General features: G+C 38.8%; 2 protein-coding genes across 2 annotated transcripts; one reads left to right on the top strand and one right to left on the bottom strand.

Moving 5' to 3' along the window:
• Nucleotides 1-270: 270 nt before the first annotated feature.
• On the bottom strand, nt 271-2,989 carry LOC107188234 (zinc transporter 9). The gene is made up of 10 exons (XM_015576498.1): nt 2,536-2,989; nt 2,253-2,439; nt 2,093-2,175; nt 1,756-1,882; nt 1,547-1,685; nt 1,139-1,462; nt 846-1,058; nt 638-772; nt 449-562; nt 271-372 (listed from the first exon to the last, which is right to left on the bottom strand). The coding sequence occupies exons 1-10, from the start codon at nt 2,987-2,989 to the stop codon at nt 328-330; spliced, it is 1,821 nt and encodes a 606-aa protein (XP_015431984.1). The 3' UTR covers nt 271-327.
• A 1,757-nt stretch (nt 2,990-4,746) lies between these two features.
• Nucleotides 4,747-6,157, top strand: LOC107188381 (protein YIPF1). The gene is made up of 4 exons (XM_015576664.1): nt 4,747-5,024; nt 5,154-5,539; nt 5,615-5,795; nt 5,879-6,157. The coding sequence occupies exons 1-4, from the start codon at nt 4,820-4,822 to the stop codon at nt 6,067-6,069; spliced, it is 963 nt and encodes a 320-aa protein (XP_015432150.1). The 5' UTR covers nt 4,747-4,819; the 3' UTR covers nt 6,070-6,157.
• Nucleotides 6,158-16,528: the final 10,371 nt, after the last annotated feature.

Genomic DNA, 16,528 nt, shown 5'->3' with positions numbered 1-16,528 from the left:
TCCGAATAAAGAGTCTGGAAGTTGCATCTTCTTTATGAGTACAGTAGCTGTTGTTAATTATTAACAGAGAACTGTCCAACTGCTGGGACCAAAGTAAGATTTATGATCACATTAAGGATATTATGTAACGATGATAAATTATAAAACACGAAATTCGCATTAATTTACTTTATTTCTCTCTTTCTTCGTAATTGAGGACACGTTTATTATTTCTATATAAATAACATTATTAAAATGATGCATAATGCGTCATGATTATTATTACACAGTATTTACATCAAAATATATACCATATACGGTTTTGTATACCCTTACCCTGAAGTAAGTTTATAAGATCTCTAGATCGCAATGTCGAATATCTGGCTGTTTTTTCTGAAAGTGTCATAGAAAAAATGATAATAAATGTTAATAATAAAGATGTGAAGGAAAAAAAACATTTCTGGAGTACCTTTAGTTTGAGCTCCATTCTATCTATCTCACCGCCAACCATATCAACGATGCATTCACCGTGCTTCAACATAAATGTCTCCAATTCATCGATGTTTTCCATACTTTTTACTTCCTGAAAGCGAAACAATTTGAAATATGACCTATTATAATATGTCAATTTATGATAATTACACCGAAGCATTCGTACCTTCAACATCGCGGCTAGATCATTTTTATCCAGGTACGATCTTGTCAATTCCCTTCCGTCGAAATCAATTTCGGCCTTGTATCGAATTAAATTATTACCCATATCGATACCCTTAACATCGTAAATTGCTCGAACCTAATACGTGATCAATTAATAAACAGAAATACAAGCTTTCAAGGTCATAATAATAAGGACAAAGAAGCATTACCATTATGTCCGACTCTAATTCTGCATTGATCTTATCAAGGTCATCTTGAGATATGCTTCTTCCTATTAGGGCAGCGGTATTCGTGTGAATTATAAAGGATGCTACACCGCCGAGAAGAAAGCCGCCCAAAATGGATCCAGTGGCATCGAACATCGAATTTCCGGTATACGAAGTTAGACTCATGCAGATGGTCGCGGTAGTAATACCAACGACCTACCAAAAAAAAAACGTTTAGAATAAATTCAGTACGTGAGTACTCTAATAATCTGTTACAAAAATTATTCAGTACTTACGGATGCAAAGTCTTCCAGGAGCACAACATTTACGGACGGATCTTGTCCTGCTAGTACGTATTCCTTAAACGTTCTTTGCTTCTCTTCCGCCCCTTTCCTTATTGACTGAATTGCAACCAACAGTGTTGCCCCCTCAGATACTAAAGAACCACCTAACACACAGTATGCCCAGTAGAATGGTTCTACCGGCGAAGGATTACAAAGGCCGTGAATTCCATGATAAATTGACAGGCCAGCTCCAACGCAAAAGATCCCAACACCGGATATCAAGGAGGAAACGTATTTCATGTTTGTGTAACCGTATGGGTGGTCAGGATTAGGATTCTGAAATATTTTATGTAAATCTGAACAACAAAAACATTTATCAACATATATGTATATGTATATTATACTATATATTATGCTTACCTGTACTGATTTATGAATTCCATATGCTAATATTAATTGATTACAAGTGTCTGCAGCAGAGTGCACACACTCTGCAAACATACTATGCGAACCAGTGAATACCCAAGCACATAGCTTACATATAAAGTTACTCGCATTTCTAAAGAAGAACATGACTCATTGTTCAAGTAGGTAGGTTTCATCGAATAAGGTCGAGAAGCGAAACTTACATCGCAATTGCAGTCAAAACGACTTTGCCGGATCTTCCGAAAAGACCTTCCTGGTCTTGGACGAATTCAGCCTTGCTACCCATTTCTCGCCTATAATCTCTCAGTCTTCTTTTCACAGTAAATACGTCTAAGATGAAAAGTAGGTAGGAATGTTTATACTAATTAATTTATCAATATTAAAAAATACATGAAAATGATCCCTGAAAGATGGGGAAAGACCTTTCAACAATGAAGATAATCAAACTTCCACTTGGAACGTTTTGATAAAAACACATAACAGAATATTGTGGATATTACATTCAATTATAGATACTGTATAAAATCATGTAATCCTCACTTTGCTGATAGGCTTTTTGCTCAAGCTCTTTCTTAAGAAGTTCCTTTGATAGGGCTTCTCGCGATCCCCAAACTTCCAGGGCTCTAAAAGGAAACATAATATAATTGCACAGTATCGTAAGATATTCAAACTAGTTTTATTCAAATGTATTTTGTCTTACTTAGCTTCAACATCTTTTCTCCAATAAACAGTGATCGGTAGTTCAAACTCATAAGGTGATCTTCTTTTGGTTTTTGGTAGATCTTCAAGATCAGAGGGCTTGAGTAAAAAATCTGACATAGCTCTGACTGGTGTAATGAAATTACGTTCAAGCGAGGAAGTGCCTCTGTCGACCTTTTTCTTTTTGGCTAAAAAGAAGAGACATTTCTGTACAATGAACATTTTAAAGCAAAATAATCAATAAGTATCAAGGACACTACAAAATTAATACAAAAGATCAAAACCTTTTTTTGTTGCAGCAACTTCTGTAACTTCCACTGGAATATCTTGTGGTTTTTCTTTCTGAGTTTGGCTATCAATGGCAGAAACAGGTTTGACATCTAGTTTTCTTTCCTTCAATTGCCCCAAATTCTCTTCCTTCAACTCTATTATCGTCTGCTGTGGTTCCTGATCCTGCTTACCCAGGTTTCCAGACTCTTCTTTCTGAGTTTTCGCGAGAACAGAAATTGATCTGGACATTGAAACAAGTACCCATCTCCATTCCTCTGGATGTCCTACTTTGTTTGAACCAAGAGAATTGGTTACAATGTGTAACTTGTATCTTGTGTTATGATTACACGTTATCAAAGTACTGGCACATCTCCTCACATATCCTACTTGAAAAATATACAGACAGTCGTTATTGTAGCGACTAATATTGTGAAGAAGCCTCAATAGTTTGGAAGATTGTTGTAACATCATTCCAAAACTCGATATAGGCACACCTTCAGGACTACCTAACCTATCCAAAAAAGTAATATACATGTTTACTACAGTAAAAACAAGACTTCTAATCGTAACGTACTCATCAATAATTTTTCATTTTATCGAAGTGCAAACACGAAGTCGTTAATACGCTCATACTTTCGTGAAAAACAAGCATACTTGATCTAAAAACATCTCGAATAAAATTTTTTACCTTTATAATAAGATTCTTGATTTTACAGATTCAAATACATTGTAAATATACTGTTTGATAAAAATACTGACTCGGTATAAAGTTCTGCTTAAAAAGCGGTCCGGTAAGTCTCGTTTCAACTGTCAAAGAAGCTGACCTATTCACTCCTGTGTACTTGATTTCGGAGAGATTACCAGAGCATCAATAACTGTCGATAAAAACATTGTCTTTTTTTTTACACATATAGCGAATCTTGTTTAGATAAAAAAAGAATATATAGATACATTAATTCTAACAGAAAATTATTTTTGTTAAAGCTTGCTATAACAACTTGCTGTACATACAAAAATATTGTGTTCGTAAATGTCATAGCATAGACATATAGACTGCGCATCAATCTGAAACGGAGGACCCGGACGACACAACTTTAGAAAGAGGTAGACAGCTTTCGAAGGTGTTGGTATTTCTTTTTAAAGAGGTGAAGACCTTGGACCTAAGTATTAGGTCCATGCTGCCAGCAAATTTGAAGGTACGCCATCTTTGAGAATAAACCACCTTCGCCGCCTACATAGGAGTCTTTGGTTCGAATCCCGACGGACCTATATTAGTTTTTCTTCGCGTACAAAAAAGTTATTGCGTTTAATATTGTTTTTATGGATATGTATATGTATTATGATGTACATTTGAGTAAATTATTTTATTATTCCATTGTTATTACAACAGTTTAACAGTGACAACGAACGCATGCATATTTTCAAATATCGGACTAATAGTATATTTTTACATATAAGTGAGTAATACGTATACAATAGGCAGTGAAACTATTCACACTCCCATATAAATTATAAATATGTAGATGTTAATGAAAGCGGTGTATATATTCTCCCACATGTAGATTTGATAAACTATTTATGAAACTACATCTATTCTGATAATCATATAGATACACGTAATATGAATGGAATATATAACACTTCATTTGTGCTAATAATACTCAGAATTCATGCTTTATCGGTAACGTCGGATATTGACACTAAAATGGTAACAGGGCTACGTAGCCCTATGAACGTGGGACAGAAAAAAGCATTGGATGATAGGTCTATTCTATATCTAGTCGGTGCTAAAACTTCTGGGCTGCATGGATTTTATCCAAACGAGGTTCCGTTCATTGACGTATAAATCGAATGTCCCTAGATCAACTACGCTACGTACATGTACTGTAGTACCACCGACTAATACCTAGTCGGTGTTCATATATGCTTCCTCGTATAATTTGTAGAGTAATACAAAGTATGTACTTATTTCTTGCATATAAAGAACATAAGGCGTGAACAGGCAGCCGAAAATTATGTCTCGATCAATTTAATACTTCCAGAAAGGAAATGAGAGTGCTGACGCCCGGGAATTCCAGAAAAAATCTGTAATAACTTCGTAATGCGTAAACCTGTTAACAAACGTTTACTTGTAAGTGATTGTAGATGGTGCTGACTGCGATTGGCTGTTCATCACCGAGTACGTTGTATAGTAAAGTCAGATATACTTTTGGCGATGTGTACATGTGGACATTTGGCAGTTGTCAGTACTTGTCAAATTGACTTGTGAAGGTAAGAACAGGTACGAAGTACGTAGCTATGGACGGGAATCAGACGGAATCCAGCGATTCGCAGTTTATCTCATTTCAAGACTTTCCATCGATAAACCATGGAGACAATATTATTGGTCAAGCACAGTTGAACGTCCACACATCTAGTCATCAAGGTTTTAATAACCTATCAAATGACCCGACGGGTATCGGCATTATTGAGGACCTTCAAGGAATGCCTGATAAGAGTGAAGGTTCTCACTTTTGTAGTAATTCGTGTTAATGCTAATGAACTGACTATTCAGTACTGTCATCTTGACAGTATATCAAAGTATTAGCTGTCTATACACACTTCTTGAACCATATTTCTTTTCCTGTTCCAGCCACATCATCTCGTAACTTTTGGACGATTGAATATTATCAAAAGTTCTTTAATGTGAACACAGATGATGTTGTGGAGAGGATTAAACGGTCTATAATTCCACATAGTAGCGACAACTACTTAATATCCCACATAAGACCCAACCCAGATCTTTACGGTCCATTCTGGATTTGCATTACCTTGGTATTCTCTATAGCTGTTAGCGGAAATTTAGCTAACTATTTGCAAACAGCAAATTCAAGCAACTATCATTGGAAGTATGAATTTCATATTGTGTCTCATGCAGCTACTTGCATATTTTTGTACGCATGGTTGCTACCAGTTGCATTGTGGGGTGCATTGAAATGGACTACTAGCACGAGAAATACGGAAGAAGAATTAATTGAGGTTCAATGCAGTTCCATGTATTTTCCAAAGGACATTGTATAATGATTTATCTAAGAGAGAATGATTTTGTTTTAGTCTTATGCAACACCTGGCCTCTTGGAACTCCTCTGTCTTTATGGTTACTCTTTAGCCATCTATGTTCCAGTAGCCTTTCTGTGGACAATACAAATTGGGTGGTTACAGTGGAGTTTAGTGGTATTAGCAACCTTCTTGTCTGGTGGAGTTCTAGTAGGATCTTTGTTGCCTGTAGTAGCAGGTAAACTATGGATATGCTTGTCCTTTGTATGTTATTACAATTGTCCATAGAAATCCTAAAAAAGTCAATTGATCAACTTTTAGGAAGATACAGGGTGGTATACTTAGCGATAATTCTTGGACTGCATATCCTTTTGGCAGTAGGATTCATGCGATACTTCTTTCATATGCCATCCAAGACCTACAACCCCCCAGTGGTGAATCCACTTGAGTTAAGCTCAGTACAGCCGACACAACGATTGTCTTCTGTCAATTTGAATTTGGACGTTGTCTAATTGTTCGGCGAATTCTCCGTCTTCGTGCAAATAGAATTAATATTTATACTATATTTGCGAAACAAAAAATAAATGACGTTAACTGAAATATTACTGCTGTACAGTTTACTGCTGTTACACGTCCGGATACATCGTCGTTGTGAGAATGAACTGCGACAGAAACTGAAGAATGAAGGAGGAAGATGGAAGGTGCCTTCGATAGACCGACGCTCTTCGAAATCAGTGTCAGAGATCGTACACCGCGTACAAATGACGGAATCTCAATTGATAAATGAATCTGGAAAGGGATTACTAGCTTTCGAAGAAACCTATGGGATAGTAGAAGAAATACTTGGGCCTGAAATACGTGAGCTTTTTAAACGCTGCGTGTCGAAAAATCTAGCGAAAGTTTTACGAATCTTTATACACCGAACGTAACGGATATCGAGAACGCGGCGCGGGAAACGCCTGTCTATTCAAATACCGCATGCAACACGAAGCATGGCGGTACGATCCTGTAATCCAGCGGTTCCCAACTTTCTTTGACTTGCGTACCAATTAGCAGCCAATTTTCCTAAATTGTACCCCCTAATATTAGAAAATAGGTTATAATTTATATAGTTGCTGTTATTTCAATTTTTTCCCCGTACCATTAAGCAGTCAATTTTCTTAAATCGTACCTCCTAATCTTAGAAAATAAGTCATTTTTACCCCTAAAACGCAAAGCACGCGTATCCTAGGTTGGGAACCGCTGCTGTAATGATTCGATTGAGAAACACTGAACAGTGACAATATTTCACGCGCAGGGAACAAAGCGTGTTCATGTATATTTCAGGTCCGATGAAACGAGAAATCGTGAAGTATAAAGTAAGTTACGCGATAGACGTTCATCTCACGTTCATCTGACGTTGAACGGACGTCATCGAATATTAATCAGACGTTAATCAGACGTTGATCGGACGTAGGATACATGCATTGTCCTTGGAAATGGGACCGCGCCGGTGTTGCATGCGCGTGAAACGAGATGAAGGAGAACGTATGATAAAAGAATGGAGGCCGTAAACACAGCGAACTCATTTCAAAAAAGTGTCCGGCCGAGTAACACGGACATTTGCATTTATTAACCATTTAAAACACAGTGAGACGCCTGTACCGCTGCGTGTACCTCTCTTTCTCTCTCTCTCTCTCTCTCTCTCCCTTCCCTGTCGCACCGTACCAAAAACGTTCGTTTCTTTTTTTGTTTACTTATTTTTCGCATTCGTACTTTTCCTCACTTTTTTTTTCTACCTCCCTCGTATTCGATTTTTCAGGTTTGCAATATATCGTAATATCTCAAATACATTTATACGCGGCTTCGGAAACAGCATCCGAAGCCCTCCCATCGATCACCTTAAGCATTAGTCTTTAGTGTTTGATTATTATACTACAGTAATATACAGAAAATCGTGGTTCTTAACGCCGGTCGTTCCGCTGGTCCATCGAGCAACCGTCCACGCTTAATCTCATTCTTTTTCTCTCTTCCCACATCCGAATCACCCCGACCGCCATTACGTACAGTCGTCGACGCGTCGCTGGACGAGCGGAATCCGGGGCTATATCAGTTAATATTCGATAATTACAATACACTAAATATAATCGGCCCGTGTATATTAAAATATAAATATCAAATAGACTTCTTGCCCCCAAGGATATATGCACCACCTAAATGCCGGTGCGCGACTTAAAAATGTTCAGAGACGTTTCGTTTTTTTTTTTTCGTTACACCTTTTTTTTTCTTTCTTTTAAGTAAGTCGTCACCGATTAGTTGTAAGACCCCTGTTGTCGGAAGAATGCGGAGCTCGCCGCCACCGAAACCGAGGAAATCCACGAACAAAGACGTTTTTCTCACCCCTTGTTGCCAAGAATCTAGGTGGCAGGGCTCAGCGGTCGAGGAAACTGATCTCTGCACGCGGCGGTGCGTTTGTAGTGGCCGCGAGCTGCGCCGCGATGAGATTAGAATTTTTTGGTTGCCTAGACGTTAACGTGTTCCGTGTGTTCTCTAATAGATAACGCTTCTCATGGATGGAACACTGGGCCGCATGTTTGGATTGGTTTTCTTTTTTCGTGGTCGGATCAGACACAGTTGATTTCACAAGGATACTTGGACCCTAAAATGGTCTTAAGATCTTTTTCAATTTTCCAATATTACTGGTGGTTCTCTAGTGAAAGGCTTAATCGAGTGGGAAATATACTGAACTGTTTTATTCATTTTCCTCTGAATTTCTATTTAATTGCGTTTTGTACGCATGTGTCTGTCATAAGTGCATTAAATCCGTAGTCTATGTAGTCATCTTTACTTCAAATGTACAGTTGAACTGAGATTCTGTTTGTTCCTTTTGTGGTTGTTTGCAAGACTGAGGTGCATCTGATGTGATCTTAAAACGAGGGAAGTAGCCTTGAGAGAACAACTGAGCACTGAAAGGAACAATCGGTTCGTCGGAATCATCTTATAGGAACAAGTTTCTTTACAATGCAGGATATTATAGTTATCGGAAGAACAATAAAGCCTGTGTACGCTTGGAAGTATTTGCCTCGTCACGGTACGTCGCCAAGTGTTCAGGCTTATCAATTAATCTTGAGTAATTGGACAGAGTAAACGAGAAACGAAGAAATCAAGCTCCGTTACGTGCACTTTTTTTACAGACAAATTCGCGAAACTCATTTCTACTCAATTTGAGGATGAAAAAAAGATTGTCGTACGTTCGAAAATATCTCTTTTATGAGATTCTAGACTTTCGGTTAGGAACGCAAATGTTCGTATTTTTAAAAGTGATCGGGCCAGTCATCTTAACACACATCATTGTACAAACAAATATTTTTGATTCTTATAGTTGTACCTCTTTCAGTGTATTTTCAGTATCTACATATTTTAGTATTTCGTTACGGAAACCCGTTGAATTCCAGAGAAACCGAACCATCATCGAGAAACAATATACGACTTCGCCAATTGGTGTTCCCAATTCTCTTATGTTTCACTTGTTACATCTATTTTGTACATTTAATCAATAACCAAAACTACCATACAATATAACAATTATACTTAAAATACAGCAACTATGGATCACAACTGAATGACATTTATGCAGAAAATTAGACGTTTGAAAAATCTCGGATTGAAGACACATCTCCTGCAATCTACAAACAGCGCAGCGAATGTGTACCCAGATAAAACTCGTCAGTTCAGAGTCACACATTCTTTTTCCCTCTCAAGGTGAGTAGAACGAGTCTTTCATAAGGTACCAATTATTTCTAAACATTCTTCCGTTACATTACATCCAACTGTACATCAGGCTTTACCGAAATAACGTCCTCCTTCAAAATGGCGGCCTATCCCAGTGTCCCATTCGTAAAAACAGCTGCGAGAGACGTTGGCGTGGACCGAGGAGACGAGCCTTGGTACACATCGATTGTATATCACGCTGTTCAGCGGCCGAACCGACATAAGTTGGGGGTACTGATTCGGGATGACACGTTTTTAAGCCTAAGTACTTTTGATTTGTCTCTGGTTAATTGATTCGCGGCAAAGAGCTAGATCCCACGACGACACAACACCTGGACGACGTGGTGGGTGGCTCCCTCTGTGTCTCGTCCCTTCGTTCTCGCGCCGTTTTCCGTCACGTTTTATTGTCGGATACAAAAGAAGCCAAACTCGATGGGACTCGGGGCCCTCGGTCGACGGCAACGCCGTAAACCTAGGCGGCGTTTCATCCCCAGTATTTTACAATTTTTTCACGTTTTTTTTTTGTGTGTTCATCATATCAATTTAGTGTACTCCCCCCCCCCCCAAAAAAAATTTTCTCTTGCTTCGTTAACGCTTGAATTTCGATCATTTTCCCCTAATAACGTTCAACGACGACGACAACGATCCCCGGGATAAATTGCGTGCGCAAACTATTTCCGAGACCAAACTAAACCTACGCTTTGTACTCTGGTCGGCCTCTGAAATAATTCGTCGCACGCTTCGACCAGTGTGTGTGTGTGTGTGGATATTTACGGTTTCTTTTGTTTTCCCCTCTCTCTGTTCCGTCAATTACATAATGTTTGTATATGTATATGCATGTATGTATATATATGTATAGATACATATATATGTATATATTCATATTTATATTCATATATATATGTATATATAGAGATGGTGTTCAAGGAGATCGCCGGAACGCGAGGCGATGGAACATTGGTGGTAAATGATTGACATTCGTCCAGACTGAAAGGAAATCACGAAACAGAACTGATCCCTAGCACGGATCGTCGATATTAAGGCACGCTCTACTGGTAAATAAACCGATCGACTAGTACAATATTACATTTCGTTTAGTTACAGGCCGTGTGTAAGTATGTGAATGTTTGGAATCGAAAATTCTACTGTTCGAAACGATAGAAAACAAGTGTCTGTTATCGGATGTGATGATTCGATCGAAACGTAATCAGTTACGACCCAGATAGCACATGACGCCCAATGACGACTTGAAAACTGCTTTAAGGCGCCTTAGACTTAAAATAGCCGTGAAATTGGCGTCTTTAAGACGTCGTGTGCTATTTGGGGAGTGTCGTGGTCTCGGTTTATTTTTTCTTTCCTCGGATATCGTTGAACACCATCGTTGGATCCGACGACTCCGCGCGACTGTGCGCCTGGTGTGTGTAACGTGTGTATGCACGCGGGCGAAGACAATCGGCGCAGCCTGAGAGCTTTAATACTTCGAGACAGACTTCCTGCGAAAGCTTAAAGAAACAAAACACACATTTTTTCCCTTTCCGGTTTTCCCCGTATTCGTTTTTTTCTCACTCTCTCGCTTCCGTTCTTTTACACTAAATATACCGCCTTTTAGAAACTACGCTTTACACCGCGTCGCCGCCCTCGACGGCGGACGTTTCGGGGGGTTTTTACTATGTGTCGCTAGATGCGTGGTCGTACGAAGTGGCCGGCGGCGAGCGCTCGAGTTTGGCGGGCGCTGAAGGACGCGGAAAAACGTTCGTTTTTGCGTGTGTAACAATAGATTCGATAACAGACGCTCGCTGTGTTTCGAATGATTGGATTCAACGGATCCGTTAGATGCGATTCGTGACACTTTACGAAACACTCGACTGCGGATTTTATGCATTCGTTGAAAATTGGCGAATTCACGATAACAGAAAAATTTTTACAAAATTCAGAGCAAACTGTTTTTTTTTTTTGACGATAATGGAAAGAATTTTCGGTGTATAACGTGTATCAATAAATTGTTTCACTGTTCTTTCAGTGATATGGGAATACAATTTGAATTTGATAGATTTCCCGCCATTGCATTTAGTGAAAATGATGCAGGTGTTTTTGATTTTTTTTGCGAATAGATAGGGCATTTTTGGTACATCTAGTAAACCTTGTTTGCATAAATGTCCGCAGTCTAATAAGTACAGGTAAAATCAAATTAATGCAACGAGACTGAATGTACAGGTCCGTTCAAAAGTATTAGAACATTTGACGTGTATGGCGAAAATTTGTTATTTTTTAAGTACTATTTATTTTATTATAATTTTATCACCCCATATTAGCGTGAACAGAGTTTACTGAACCTTGATAGTCTTTTGATATTTACTCAAGAGAATGAATTACTTCCTTATGTTTCTTCAAAGTCTACGTTATTTCTAACAGCTGTTCTAAAACATATAAACGAAACTGTACCACAAAGTTCTGTTTGACCAACGAAAATCGAGCCAAATTATGTCGATCCTCGTTTTAGCACTTCACAGGTGCGAATTCTGTCGCATTAATCCTCGTTGCATTATCTTTGAAAATTTCATCGATTCACGATCATCGTAGTATATACACCGATCCAGTCATAAGACTACACTAAGTTTTAGAGTTTCCTGACATCTATGGAAAATCATCAAGCAATTAGAATAGCGATTCTTCCAAATTCGTCACGCATACAATAATATCCTCTAAATTACAAGGAATTTCGTTGGTCTTCGATTCGACCGTGAAAAAAAAAAAACAAATACACACGTCGTTTAAGCGCCGTACAAACTCGAGTTCACGGCGGCGGAATATAATTTTATACATTTATACAGCTGTGTCCGTACGTATAATTGGATAAAGAAGTTTGGCAAACAGTATATTAAATCGACGGCACGAACGACTTATCCACTCGACGTGTGTGTGTGTGTCACGTGTGCTGTACACGTATATATGTGTACGGTGTGATTGTGTCTCTCTCTCTCTCCCTCCCCCTCTGTATCTCGTGTACACGTGTTAATTTATTTATACATCTATCGATAGTAATGTTTACCGGTAAGGCAATGCTACGAGAATTCTTCGCAGAAAGACGTGTTCGGAAAAAATAACTGAGCAGACGGAAAGAAACTCGGCTGAACTCGTGCAGAAAGAGATTCAGCCCTGAAGGTGGTTCTCATTCGAACCAATCGAACGTTTCGTATTGCAGAAGAAAAGAAACGTATGGGGGAACAAAAACAATGCCTTCGAAGGATTATCTAAATCACTGTGTCGTCGTTGAAGATGAAACAACGGATCCTCTAAGGAAAAAAAAATAAAGAATTCGAAGTTCTCTGTCGACCATTAATCAGTTCAGCAAGAGAATGAACGGGAATTAATTCGAAATCAAGCTCAACGAAACGGTACTCGTATAACCCATAACGACACTAGAACGATCGTTAATGATAATAGTATAAACGGCGCTACTACCATCGTATAGTACAATTGAAAATACACAAAAGACGAACATTCAATATTATGGTACAAATATATAGTATAGCCATACAGCGATTAGTTTTACCAGTTAATAGCAAGTTCGGCTTATTCCGTACAATTCGTATAAACATCTAAATTACAAGGAGTTTTGTTGTCTGTAAAGATAGACATCCGCGTTAACTTCGTGTACGACTATTGTTTTGTTTGTGTTTTCGTTCTTATATATGTATTTTTTCATTCTTCCACCGCTGTCGAGCGTCAATTCTGTCACCCTCAACGTTTATGTAGAAAGGAATCACGCGGAGAAGTTCGATTTTGAAATGCTCTGAACTGGAAACGAACGACGAAGAAAAACCAACTGGTTATAATCCGAAATGATTCTGACCTCTGTATATACTTGAACGATAAAAATGCAATTGTATACATGCCAGAGGACAAAACTGACCGAAAAAAGTAGTAAATAGGTTTCACCGTGCGGCTGGGAACGGAAAGAACCAAAACGTCTGCAATCGTCGCGAAGAACAATAAGAATGAAAGAAACGAAGAAAACGAAAGAAAATAAAACCACTAATAATACATCGTAACAATCGGCACGAACGTTGAAAAACACCAAATTTCTGTTTCTCCTACTTTCTCCCGCAGCGAAGGGACTAATCAGCTATAAACGCCAAGGCTTCTTCTAATTTACCGATCTAAAAAATCCGTCACCCATAAAGATGAAAAATCGTTAACGATTAACAACGTCTAAGCAGTGATGTGTGTGTGTGTATCTGTGTATTTTCGTATCAACTTACTCGATCCACATATATTTTCTTCAACCCCCCCTCCCTCCACCCCTTACACGAGCGTATTCATCATCAACCCCCGTTTAACTTCTAGATCGTTTAAATCGTTACAGCATTATGCGTAAAATCGACGAACGTATATAATACAAGTACCACCGTTTAATAGTAAATTTGCGACATTACCATTAATGTAATAGTGAACATTTAAGAACATCGAAGAACAGTCAGATAGGTGAATCATCGATTCTATCCTAAATTTACCCGCGCTCGATCTATCGTATCACGATCTTGCTTTCCCTAATCGGACTTCATTTACGGCTCGTCTGTTTTTATATATCTATGTACACCGTGAGAAAGAAAGAAAATGAAAAACAACAAAAGGAACCGGAACACGACGATCGACGATCACCGTTTTACCGTGTCCCGATTCACCCCGTGTGCGTGGAGGGGCGGGATCTTGAAGATTCTCCGAGAAATTGGCGGTAGGAACACACCTACGGGCTATTGTAAATCGTCGGTTAATCTACGTGAGCAATATATATATATATATATTCTACATATCAAGGTTCAGGACGATCGCCGCGATGGCGATTATAGATTACGGGTCCGTGTCGTCGGTCCTCGAATAATCATCTCCAAATACCGTTTTCTTCCTCTCTGTTCGTTTTTGTTTCCCCTGTTCCCACGCGGAGGGGGGCGTAAATGGTAAATGTGGTCCGATCGTGATGAGCAATCCCGACGATTAAGGACGAAAGAACGCAAGAAGACAGACAGACAGACAAAGTTTTCCCGAAAAAACTCACAGAGCACGATACAATATCAATTCTCTCTAGTAGTAACTCCAAAAATATGTTTATTCTCTCCCTATATTTATTAACTAAATTATCTAATCCTCGCAAAAAGTCAGTTTACTTTGTTTACAGTTGATAATAAGATATCATTCCCGTACGAACTATATCCCCGTACAACACGCGATCGAACGTTTTTATATAATCCCTACAAACGTCCATCAAGAAACATAACCTCTATCCTCGTGGATGTCCCTTTGATTAATCTTCACCTCCGTTCCCTCTTTCTTTCGTCTCGTCATTTCTGGCCATTGTAAACGCTACCTAAACGCGTTTCAAACAAGTACTCAAACATCGTTACGCCATTTCGTTTCGTGACACAGGATATGCGCGTACAAGAATATATATTCGTCAGCCTTTTTGAAGTCCCTTTTTTTTCGCGATCCCTTCGAAATTCGTCCCTCTAACCACTGTAGCACTTCCGTTTCACAGTCATATCCCTGGTAAAGTGTTTCTTGTACGCGCAACCCGACTAAATCGTTAGAGATTCCACGCTAAATAAATTCACTATTGGACACAATCTCATTATAACATTTTAGGCACTACACCTAGACTAATAAATCACTTCGCTCAATCCCCCCCCCCCATTTGCTCTGATGCGATAAGAAAAACGTATGTACAAATTTAAAAACGATTAAAATAATTCTATCTCTATAGCTTTCAGTGTGTATGTGTATACGTACGCGTGTACGTGTCCCCTGTGTGTATTGTCGCGTTTTTGCACGCGTGTGTGTGTATGGATAATCGTAATCGCTCGGGAGGAGAACCTAACCGTTATACCTGGTGCTCGACAACGCGTGAATGGCTCTTTAGCATCATTTGAATTCTTTAGTGTAAAGCGAGGATCTATCGAGGATAGTCTCTAAATCTATCCTGTTATTACAAGTTTGCAAAACGTTGAAAAATTAGGTGTTACGTGGAAATAGTGTTATTTTTCAATGTCAACCCTTTCATGGCGTTTGATGCCTATTGGCGCTCCAATTAATTTTGTGATCCGAAGCTATCGATGATTTCTTACTGTTAACATCAGCAGTGTTGCTATTGATCATACCGTTTCGATTGTAAAGTTTCATTCAATTTTAAATACAGCGCATTTAATTCTCCAATGAAAGAGTCGAGACTGATCGCGAGTGTTGTCGAACTTAAGGGTGTAACGGATGGGTCGTCCAACCGGAGCACAAGTTAATCGTAATGTACAAATGTTCATAACAAACGGTAGAATTACACGGGTTCCATTTCCGCGGGCACGTACACGCTTGGGCCATTCCGGATAAGCCTGACCGAAATAACGCCGCGCGATTATATTGACACTATACAATAATTAATAAAATATCTCTTCTACGATTTTGTTAATTAGATACTCTCGTTTAGCAACGCGCTTAACTCCTAACGATCCATACAGAGGACGATGCGTGATTAAAAAGTAAACGAATGACTGCGTCGAGCGTGACTGGCGAGCTTGTACTGACTGACGATCTATAATTACTAACCTACGAAACTAACACCAACATAGGATCGCGCGCGTAACCTGGCGCGTATTACGTGTCTCTTAAAGAAAAAGAAAAAAAAAACCAGAAGAAGCTGTTAATTAGTATAACACATCGACCATGTATCGTCTACTTGTTAGAGGGTAATCGACAATCCGATTCCAACGAAGAAGAAACAGAAGAATACACACGCCCCTATATCTACATACGTTATTTAGTAATCCTAGACCCCATTTGTGAATACTTTGTAATTATCGGGCACGCCCGGTTGAATAACGTTAACATAAAAAATAATCTACTACAGTCTCTTACACGCTAACAGTTCTACAGAATCCTAACGCGTCGTCAGTCAAAACTTGCTCTTTGGATGAGAACGAGAAAAAAAAAACCTGACTGAAAGGGGGTTCACCTACGTCTACTTGTGTGTGTGTGTGACACGTATATACCACCTAAGGATATACGTTTTCGAAACACGTATATACAGGGGACAAATGATATGTAAAATGAAGCATAAATGGAGAAATGACTATGCGTACGACTGTCGTATGCCGTGTAATACTGTGTAATGTGTGTGTATATATATGTATGTTTCTCTGTGTGTGTTAATTAATTCTTCGTGTGTGTGTTTGTGCA

Source organism: Dufourea novaeangliae, unplaced genomic scaffold (assembly GCF_001272555.1).
Source record: "Dufourea novaeangliae isolate 0120121106 unplaced genomic scaffold, ASM127255v1 scaffold16, whole genome shotgun sequence".
NCBI classification, from domain to species: Eukaryota; Metazoa; Arthropoda; class Insecta; order Hymenoptera; family Halictidae; genus Dufourea; species Dufourea novaeangliae.
The sequence above is the reverse complement of the archived record's forward strand: the minus strand, read 5'-3'. Positions and strand labels throughout refer to the sequence as shown.

What these genes read in the sequence shown, in the direction of transcription:
- LOC107188234 (XM_015576498.1), bottom strand. Translation starts at nt 2,989, where the DNA reads ATGTTACAACAATCTTCCAAACTATTGAGGCTTCTTCACAATATTAGT. An exon ending in GCAAAAAGCCTATCAGCAAA is followed by an intron (nt 1,883 to 2,092) that starts GTGAGGATTACA and finishes TTTTCATCTTAG; the next exon opens with ACGTATTTACTGTGAAAAGA. An exon ending in TCCTGGAAGACTTTGCATCC is followed by an intron (nt 1,059 to 1,138) that starts GTAAGTACTGAA and finishes TTTTTTTGGTAG; the next exon opens with GTCGTTGGTATTACTACCGC.
- LOC107188381 (XM_015576664.1), top strand. Translation starts at nt 4,820, where the DNA reads ATGGACGGGAATCAGACGGAATCCAGCGATTCGCAGTTTATCTCATTT. An exon ending in AATGCCTGATAAGAGTGAAG is followed by an intron (nt 5,025 to 5,153) that starts GTTCTCACTTTT and finishes TTCCTGTTCCAG; the next exon opens with CCACATCATCTCGTAACTTT. An exon ending in CGGAAGAAGAATTAATTGAG is followed by an intron (nt 5,540 to 5,614) that starts GTTCAATGCAGT and finishes ATTTTGTTTTAG; the next exon opens with TCTTATGCAACACCTGGCCT.